Source organism: Ictalurus punctatus, chromosome 19 (genome assembly GCF_001660625.3).
Source record: "Ictalurus punctatus breed USDA103 chromosome 19, Coco_2.0, whole genome shotgun sequence".
Classification (NCBI taxonomy): domain Eukaryota; kingdom Metazoa; phylum Chordata; class Actinopteri; order Siluriformes; family Ictaluridae; genus Ictalurus; species Ictalurus punctatus.
In genome coordinates this window covers 15,151,562-15,162,441 of record NC_030434.2, presented here as the reverse complement: position 1 = coordinate 15,162,441, position 10,880 = coordinate 15,151,562, and the positions used below count along the sequence as shown (strand labels likewise).

General features: G+C 37.3%; 1 protein-coding gene across 5 annotated transcripts in view; it reads right to left on the bottom strand.

Moving 5' to 3' along the window:
• Positions 1–10,880, bottom strand: part of dgki (diacylglycerol kinase, iota) — a 75,360-nt gene that overhangs the window by 4,573 nt on the left and 59,907 nt on the right. For 3 of the 5 annotated variants that reach the window (XM_017494800.3, XM_017494801.3, XM_017494803.3), the window contains 8 exons: positions 8,347–8,447; positions 6,396–6,475; positions 4,107–4,151; positions 3,180–3,249; positions 3,046–3,086; positions 2,809–2,933; positions 1,533–1,558; positions 380–417 (listed from right to left, as the gene is read on the bottom strand). In XM_017494800.3, the coding sequence (XP_017350289.1) occupies positions 380–417; positions 1,533–1,558; positions 2,809–2,933; positions 3,046–3,086; positions 3,180–3,249; positions 4,107–4,151; positions 6,396–6,475; positions 8,347–8,447 (526 nt within the window). The remainder of the gene's footprint in view (positions 1–379; positions 418–1,532; positions 1,559–2,808; positions 2,934–3,045; positions 3,087–3,179; positions 3,250–4,106; positions 4,152–6,395; positions 6,476–8,346; positions 8,448–10,880) is intronic. The other 2 variants (XM_017494802.3, XM_053688297.1) reach the window with 1 other exon arrangement.

Genomic DNA, 10,880 nt, shown 5'->3' with positions numbered 1-10,880 from the left:
TTCTTCAAATCTATGAAAATTAACATTTTTTACTTACTTCTAACATGCAGGACTGCTTTTAAAATGAGACACTCAAGCCCATAAAGCTTTCCTGATTATTAATAAATAACATACAAAAAAAAAAAACTAAACAAAATCTCTTAAATGTGCACTGAAACAAAATTCAAAGTTAATTTCTATTTTTGTATTGACTGGACTTAAATCTGTACAAAGAATCTTTTTTATGTCACATTTATGATGTTAGAGATGCATTTAACATTTTTGTAAGTAGCAGTATTTAAATTGTTAGTGAAATTCTAAGGGATTATTGCAGTCATGCAAGTCAGGCAGAAACCAGTTTCAGTTTCATTTAAACATGTCTAAACCTTGAACAGCCTACCGTGGACAGATCACCTGAGCTCGCTGCAGTCAGCAAAGCTGTAACATACAGAGCGATACAGAGGAATGAGATACTCCATTTCCATGTACAGTGTGGTCATACAGCATTTAAATTCAAGAAGATGTGATCCTTTTCAAGTTCAGTTCAGAATGAACTGTTTAAAAAACACCTCCATAACAACAACGTAATGCTGGGAAGCACTGTGTGAAAGAAGTTGTGGTCATGTGGTTTTTGGTCATACATTGCCCTCCACTAATATTGGCACCCTTGGTAAATATGAGCCAAGAAGGCTGTGAAAAATTGTCTTTATTGTTTAACCTTTTGATCTTTTGTGCAAATAATTCACAAAAATATTCTGTTTTCATGGATATCAAACAATTACAAACACAACACAGGTTTATCAAAAAAAATCTTTTATTAAATACAGGTGTGCAACAATTATTGGTATCCTTTTAGTCAATACTTTGTGCTACCTCCCTTTGCCAAGATAACAGCTCTGAGTCTTCTCCTATAATGCCTGATGAGGTTGCAGAATACATGGCGAGGGATCTGAGACCGTTCCTCCATACGGAATCTCTCCAGATCCTTCACATTTCTAGGTCCACACTGATGGGACTTTCTTCAGTTCACCCCACAGGGCACCTTAAATGCCACATTTGGTCAAAAAAGGAACTGGATACAAGGAAAATTGCCTAATATCATAAACTCTGTTGCTGACTCATTGATGTTTTACTAAATAGTAATTGTGGCAGTGGCAATAATTTTGGGGGGGAAATGACACTACTTGTAAATTACTAATTTTATATATTCATTTCTGTCTGTTTTTATGAAGGGTGCCTATTAATAAAAAATCCACAGTTTACTCTGTAAACTCCTCACTTCTTGGTCATTTGGAATTTCCAGGAGCTTTAGGCACTAATCACTAGGATGTGAAAGAATAATTACGACTGTAATCTGCAATCTAGATTGCAGAACAAGATTTTAAACTATTTAGGTTATAAATATGCTTGAATTTATATTGTACTTTGTACCTCTGTTAATTCTAACAACAATCTGCCATTTAGATCCTAAACTAAGTTTGGACTTATAGTGTACCTTTCCATCTTTTAATCTGCAGTTTAGTTTGAATAAGAAGATTGCAGTTCTACTGTACCTTGTTCTTCTGTTGTCAATGAAACCCTGCAAAAAGCAGTAGTCAGCAGAATCAGAATCAGAGCCTTGTCTCATAAGCAAATTATGTTTAGTAGAAGGAGGACATGAGGACATTCTCCTGTGTTTAATAGCTCTGGTAGAGGGGTGGACAAATCATGAACTCGTTAGTTAGCCCATCAGGCAAGAGAAAGCAGCAATGTGCTCGACCAGTCTCATGTTAGGTTTGGCCAGAAGTCCAATTAGTACAATCTACAAAAAAAACGGAAAAACAACGTATAGTAATTTAACTCAAAAGTATGACAAGCTAATTATTTGCATTAATCTGATTAAGGAGAACAAGAGAGTACTTGAATCCCTGGGAGGATTGATTTTGTGTATCTTTATCCTCTCCTGATGTTTTTGCTGATGAAGCATCGCGCTCGTGCCCATGGAAAAAAGACAGAAAGATTTTGGCCAGCATTTCGGCTATGAGCTGTGCTGTTGTCTTGTTGCACACAATTTGAGCCTGGCTAGCGTGTTCATTTTCACTTGATGAAATGTCTAAATGTGAAGTGACTGCATTTTGTGCTAGCATTAGAGCAACGTAACAGTGTTTATGCTGCATTGCACTTTGGTCACTGTTTCTGCATGCCTTTGTATTCATACTTCTGGAAATATATGGCTAGTAACTATAGCTCCTATCAACAGCCAGGCCATGTCCTTGGTGCATGTGCACAGTGCGGCAGGTGGAGGGATTAATTTATGTTTAAACAAACATATCAAATGAAAAGATTTATTTAATGAAAGTCAATAGGAAGGACATTTTTTTGTCTGGTTGTTGGATGAGTGAGGTTACATTACATGCTACTGACTGTTAAATCAACAGTCTTCTGAGTCTGCTTGTACACCAAGAAAATGTAAGTGGTAAATGGCGCACTTATATAGCGCTTTTATCCAAAGCGCTTTACACTGGTTCTCATTCACCCATTCACACACACACTCACACACCAATGGTAGCAGAGCTGCCATGCAAGGCGCTAACTTGCCATCAGGAGCAACTTGGGATTCAGTGTCTTGCCTAAGGACACTTCGGCATGTGGAGTCACGTGGGCCGGGAATCGAACCACCAACTCTACGATTAGTGGACAACCCGCTCTACCACCTGAGCCACAGCCGCCCATGTCAATAAAAAAAAAAGATAAACAAAAACCTGGATATATCTACTCTTCTTGTCTTGTGTGCCTGGGCTACAGATTTGTCCACCACTGTGCTATGAGGATATTTGATGACATTCTCACCCCGAGCTGGGCTCCACCACCACATCTGGCATTTCAGGGACTCTGGCCTGGCTCAGTGCAGATGTCTCATGGTCCAGGATGAACACCTCATCCTGACAAATCTCTGTCACAAAATGCAGATGGTCCTACACACGCACACACACACACACACACACACATATATATATGAACTGGAAAACACATTAAATTAACTCTAGTGACTAAACATGACTCACTATCTGTTAATCTAAGGCCTACCTGAGCCTTATCTATGCGGTAAAAGCGGTCAGCTGATGTGGCTAGAAAACATTGGCAGAGTGTGTTAATATTATCATTGCAAATTTGAATAGTGAAATACAGAAAATCCGTATGAGTCATTACCCATGACTTACAGTCTAAGAAACTCCAGTTAGTGGAAAGTCTGTGTGCAGAAGCAGGCTGGGACAAACCTCTGCTCTCATCCTGGGAAACATGGGATTTTTTTGGAAAAACATTAAACAAATGTTTCAAATAGTAAATGCAACAGATTATTTTGAAATTTCTCAAATATTTCTATTAATATTACTAAACAATATCTGTTTTTATTAAGTTTACATTACGTAATTAAGTAACCTTGTTGCATTGTTTAGTGAGAAACATAAGTTAAAGGGGGGGGGGGGGGGGGGGGTTGACAAACTTATACAGTTAGAATCAAAAAGAAAATCTGCATGTTTCAGCCTAATCTCTATCTACCACATGTACAGCATTATATTTACATCTACAGCACTTAGCAGACACTCTGATCCAAAGGAGTCGTTATCAAAACATATCCTCATGCAGTTCACTAGGTCCGGGACTAAAAATAATCTGGCTAAAACCCTATTAGAGGAGATTAGTACAGTTTAAAAGAAAATACAGAAGACAAGGGATTTTTGTTTGTTTGTTTGTTTGTTTGTATAATTTACAAGTACTCCAAGTGCTTGGTGAAGCACTAAGTCTATAGCATATGTGTGATTACCATGAACATTAATTTCTCATCCCAAGACCCTAGATATGCAATGTTTGTAGCTTTAAATTTGATTTGTATAGTCATGTATTTTAAGCATGTACGTAAATTTATGTAATTCAATAACTGCCCTTATACTTCCATTACAAGTGTGTTTCATGCAAACAGAGTTTCTGGTATTTTCTCTGTTATAGGAAAACGTGTTGAAATAAATGTCAGTGGTAACTGCTCATACACTGCAGATGCAATGAATGTAAGAAGCCACATGATACATGATACATGATACAGCTGCACCGCTTTAGTGAATCAACATGGAACATTTTAGTACAAGTACCTGATAGTGCACTCTTTGACCAGCAGAGGGCGTCTGCTGCAGATCCTATGAATGCAGGCGTTACACATAAAGGTTATTAGTGTTAAAGGGAAACATCTATCCATTTTCCATACTGCTTATCCTACACAGGGTCGTCTGGGAGCCTGGAGCCTATCCCAGGGAACTTGGGGCACAAGGCGGTGGACACCATGGACGGTGTGCCAACCCATCGCAGGGCACAATCACACACATTCACACACTACAAACAATTTGGAAATGCCAATCCACATAAACCCATGTCATTGGACTGGGGGAGGAATCCGGAGTACCCGGAGGAAACCCCTGAAGCACAGGGGAGAACGTGTAAACTCCATGTACACAGAGCGCAGGTGGGATTGAAGCCCCCAAACCCGGAGGTGTGAGGCAAACGTGCTAACGACTAAGCCACCGTGCCCACCAAGGGAAAACATGCAGTATACAGTTAATTATGTGTCACCTAATGTCAGTGTGGCTCGTGTGTTCAGAGCGGAAATAGGACAGCTGGCAGAATTCAATGATTGGATTAGTAGATTAGAAGCAATAAAGCTTGATGAAATACATGAGGTTTTATTAAGTATACATTAAGTATGTCAGATAGTAGCTACTAGCGAAAAAAAACAAGCAGGTAAATTACTGGGACACTCCTGTCTAATTCAAATCTGGCCTAAAATAATCACATTTAGTTACTGGGTAATCAATATTTATTTTTGAAAAATCTATACAGAAAAGACTTACAGTAGCTAGCTAGCTTTCACTACATGCTAACTTAGGTTGATTATCGTAGCTATACAGCAAGCAAAAACTTGCTGATTTCACAGCATATATAATGCATTTGATTTTTGGTTTCAAAACCCGGCCAAAACACAGCAAACAGTTGCTGATTATTTCAGCTCTGAGAAAATATTACAATAACTAAAACTAATGCCTGTGCCAGAATCAAGACACTGAAAATGTGTCTTAGAAAGTGGACATAGAAGACATAACATTCAATGGATTCTGACAATCTGCACTAGTCAAGTTAAGATTATGAACATTTATGAATACTATTAAAAATCTAATGTGAACTCATTGTGGCTAGCTGGATATTAACATCTGTGAAAGTACATGTGTATGCTTGGCAGCCTGAGAAAACCCTATTATGTAATGCTCAGAAACTATGGGTTTTGCTGACCTGAAATACATCTCTCAACTTGTAATATTTTAAAATCTGGTTACCCCAAAAAATGAAAAGGGAGAAAACTGCATTTAAAGATTAAATATTAACACACACACAGTAGCACAGAAATATTATGGAGATTTTGACAGCTAGCATTGAGACTTAGCACGGTTTTAGACATCTTTACACAGACTAACTCCATTCACCAATGTGTTTGTTAAACTGGCTCCTTATACAATGTAATCTTTGCAGGACAATAGCCTAAACTAGGTTTCATAAAGTTGAGATGTCCAGTATATTATAGGAAGAAAAACTTTAACCAAACCTGTTTTTTGACCCCAAAAACATTGATCCAATTTTGACCAAAACCTGATTTTTCGCATTTTTAGCTGTTCAGTCACAGTAACATGTAACTGTTGGGCTTTCCCAGATCACCACACATATTAATGCTAATAACTTCCTTCATCATGATTTAAAGACTTTTATATATGGACTAAAAGACCGGCATGTTCAGCCATGGCCTACAAGGCATGACTCATTCTCATTCTCATGCCGCTTCCCATAAATGGGGACAGGAACACACCCACACAACTTGTGTGGTCAGCATAGTGCCTACTGGAGCAGCGTCACAGAACACGTACCTGTGTTGCATTTATGGTTTTGTGGTGAAAAATTATATTTAAATAAATAAATATATAATGGGAGGCACTGCAATGATAAAACAATCTGACTTACTAACAAACATTATGTATATAACATATATAACAAACATTAAGCTTTCAGTACTGATTAGATCCTTTTGATTCATATGTCTTTTCAGATCTCTGTTTTATTAATTGCAGGTGTAAAGCTGTCCTGTTAAAGTATATAAATTGAGAATGGTAATAACTGTTCATTTGCAGGCAGTGTAACATCATCCTGATTGTAGCTTTAGTTCAGTTTTCTCTGCCAAGAGACTCTACTAATTACTGCATGTCTTTGTTGATAGTGAGTTTGCCTTATAATGAGGCGAGTTAAAGTGCCTCAGAGGACACGCTGCCCTAGTATTCATCAGCACTGAAGGCAGGACAGCTGCTCTGGATGAGGATACACCCTCTGTGGAGAAAGATTCTCACCTCCTGCAGTCTGTGAATGTAGAGTCGACAAGTTTCTAGGTCACAGTCTCCTCTTACCACCACGATGCCAACAGGGGTCGCTGTGCCCACACACACACACACACACACACACACACACACACACACACACACACACACACACACACACACACACAGAGTTGGTATTAGTCAATAATGTACATTATGTCAAACACAAAAGCATTTATCCATACATGAGAGCAAAACAAAAAAAATCCAGGGTAAGGGTACACTGGAAACATTGGTAGCTTAACAGTTTAAAATCTCAGCTCTCCCAGTCACTTTTGTGCCCTTGAGTAAGATCATTAACCCTCAACTACTTATTACTGTGCTTGGACCTGAACAGATAAATATTGTAAAGACATCACCTGGTCTTTTTCCAATATTCATCTGTCCAGTTTAGTGCATTCTGAGATGTGTTTCTGCTCACCATAGTAATCGGTTGTATTTATTTCAGTTACCGTAGCCTTCCTGTCAGCTCAAACGAGTCTGGCCATTCTCCTCTGACCGCTCATATAAACAAGAAGTTTTCACATACAGAACTGCCGCTCACTGGATGTTTTCTGGTTTTTTGGTTTTGTTTCTACCATTCTGTGTCACCTCTGGAGACTGTTGTCTGTGAAAATCTCAGGAGATCAGACATTTCTGAAATACGCAAACAAGCCTGTCTGTCACCAACAACTATGCTACAGTCAAAGATCTATTCAAATCAATACCATTTTATTTCTATAGTGCTTTTATCAATGGATATTGTCCTAAAGCAGGTTTACAGAACTCTGGATATAGATGTAGATCCCTAATGAGCAAGCCAGTGCTGACAGAGGCAAAGAAAAACTCCCTGAGACAACATGAAGAAGAAAGCTTGAGAGGACCCAAAGTCTTGCACAACTGTATGCTATAAAGTCAAACAGTACTGAGTGTGCTGAAAGGATCCTCAGTACAAGCATCAGAGCCAGTCACTGACATCCCATATCTCCCCATTCTGATGTTTGATATCAACATTAACTGAATCTCTTGACCTGTTTCTGCAAGATTTTATGCACTGGGCTGCTGCCACATGATTGGCTGATTGGATAATTGCACCAATGAGCCGGGGATTTCTGCTGCAAATTAAACCTACAATCATCTGATAAGTCTACCATATTTTATAGATATATAATTACTGACTGTACCCCATCTGCTGCTATGGACAATTTGTCACCCACAGACCAGCACAGAACCACCCCAGACTAGGTATTATTTGAATGATAGATAATTCAGTGACAGTGGTGTCTCCAATGGCATCGCCGTCTCCAGCATCTCCAACAGAGAACCTCACCTGGTCCCTCAACACCAGCTCCATAGCCAAGAACGCCCAGCAACATCTCTACTTTCTGTGAAGGCTGAGAACAGGTGCCAAACATTCGGGCCCTCGGGCAGACTGTGTACTCTCTTACACTGTTGCACACGTTTGCACATGTGCATTTTATGTAGTCCTGTGTATGTCTTTGTAGTATTATTTAGTTCTGTGTAGTTGTGTGAATGATATAAAAATATCATATTTTTATGTTGACTGACTCTGCAGGTCTAGATAGTGACTCTAACTTCTCCCTGAAATCCGATATATATCAGACATGCTTTTATATGCCAGCAACAGAAAAAATATGTTATATATATATATATATATATATATATATATACATATATCTTATAAGCCCAATATTATACCTCACCATGAGTTACAGGACATTTAATGTATTTCATTTTCATCCTTTTCAGGGTATTTTCCATGACTGGAACATTAGAGAACGCTACTGAATGTTTTGAGCTGTTGTTAAACATTCGCTTACTTTAGAATACACAAAAACATCATTCGCATAACCCTCTTGAACTGCTTTGCTAGAGTAGTAGTTACAGCAGGCATTGAGTGAGGAAATGACATATAGTCACTCACAGACTTCTCGCAGTCGCTCCTTGTCCAACTGCAAGCTTTCATATTCGTGCCGGCCGATGCGATTAACACGCAGCCGTAGGCGTTCAGGCACCGTGTGAGGGCTGCACACAGAAAAACACACACACACACAGGGAGAATAATATATATTGACACATACTCTGGTGAAGAAAGCAAATACTAAAAAACTGTTCCTGTTTTCCCTCAATGTTTCTTCAGTTATTCATTTATCTGATTGACTGATTTAACCATAGCCGCTCTAAAACTAACTTTAAAAGTTACACTAAGCAGAAATTTGTTTTAAAATAATAACATTTGGAAAATGCTTCAATTTAAGTGATAGCCGACTGTCACTGATGGAAAAATGTTTATCCAGGTATACGAGCACACAAGACAAACCATTACTCTTGGATTAAGGGGAAGTAATTTAAAAACAAAATAAAAAAGTAACATACAGGTGCATCTCAAAAAATTCGAATATCATGGTAAAGTTAATTTCTCCCCATAATTTAATTAAAAAAGTGGAACTTTCATATATTCTAGATTCATTACGTATAAAGTGAAATATATGTCAAGCCTTTTTTGTTTTGATTTAATCTTGATGATTATGGCTTACAGTTCATGAAAAGCAAAAATCCAGTATCTCAAAATATTATAGTAAAGAATTTATAATACAGAAATGTTGACCTTCTGAAAAGTATGTTAATTTATTCATCTTCCACATAATTTTTTGAGATGCACCTGTAAGTGGCAAAGCTTGACGAAAGCACGCTTTATAACCACACAACACCCACAGCATCAAATCACTCTATGTATAGCTGTATAGCAGAGTGAAATGTACATTAACCCTTGTGCATCAATTAAAGAAAGTTACACATAGGTCCATAGAGGACAGAAATGTCCATGTCCAAAAACTGTCATAAAAATATTATATATGAATATTTTTTTCACAGACGTCGATTTTTTTTTTTCATTTTTTTTTTCACCAGCATCAGTTCCGATCATAATGACCAAACATTCATTTATTTTCAGAATTGTAACCCTTTAAATGCTAGTTTGTTTACATAATGCCACAGATGTTTTTTATGAAAAAAATTAAACAATTATTTTCCATATACTAAATGCTATGCACGATTTATTTTCTTTGATTATTAGTCTTCGATATGTCAATGATTAACAACAACATTAATTTTGATGCATTCAGATTTTTATGCAGTGTCAGATTAAAACAAACTAACAAAAAAAACCTACCACTCAGGTCCATAAAGGAGAAAAATATCCATGTCATAGAAATATTATATATTCATATTTTTTGACTTTCACTAAGTTCGATTTTTTTTTACCAGCATCAGTTCTGATTATAATTATCAAACATTCATTCATTTCAGAATTTTAACCTCTTAAACGCCGGTTTCTTTACATACTGCAAAAATCTTCAAAGCTCAGTACCCTTCTTTAACTCGTATACATGGGTGGGATTTGTGATTTCCAGTACAATATCATTCCTTTCTTTCAAACTGTTCTCACACATAAAATTTTCAGTACAAACATACAACTCCATACATCATATCCATACAGACACAAACACCCACACAATTATAGCTGCATCATTTATTCTGCTGGTCTGCAGTGCTCTATAATACAGCAGAATCAGAAAAAAGGAAACGCATATGGCTTTTCCCTATAGGCTAAACCTGAGATAATACTACACATTTCAGAAATATATTTTAAAAATCAATGTTTTGAAACCCTGTCAACAAAATAAAAGCCTATTGACAGAATGCATAAACATCACGGGTATTAAATATTGCAGTTTGATATTGGGTTTCAACGGGGACATTTTTGTCCTTAAGGTCCTGAGTGTAACTATTTTGTGTACCTAGTTTAAAATAGATTTATGAAGGCAAATGAGGGTGAAATATAAAAAATTCCAATAAAAATACACACCTTTTGCAAAACTGATGCTGTTTGCATTAACACAGACAAAATTATGTTTAAAAAAATGAAAAAGACTAAAATGTCCATAAGGACGCACAAGGGTTAACACAAACACAAGAACACACATGCTGTATTTTCTAGACAATAAGTCATAAGTATAAGGATACCCCGAACCCCCCTCCACCTCGTGTCTGTTTTTGTCACTTTAGTATTGCTGTAGTTCAGCGTTTTATAGAAACTTCTGCTACAATACTGATCTTAATGCCCCTGTCAGACATAATATACAGTGTCCTCCACTAATATTGGCACCCTTGGTAAATATAAGCAAAGGACAAAAAATTGCCTTTATTGTTTAACCTTTTGATCTTTTGTTAAAAAAATTCACAGGAATACTCTGTTCTCATGGATATCAGACAACAGTAAATGCTCTGTATTTATACAGCACTTTTTTTTTTACCTTAGCAGTTCTACAGAGCACTTTACACTGTTTCTCATTCACGCATTCACACACACTCACACATGCTCACACACACACTAATGGTAGCAGAGCTGCAATGTAAGGTGTTAGTTTGCCATTGGGAGCAACTTGGAGTTCAGTG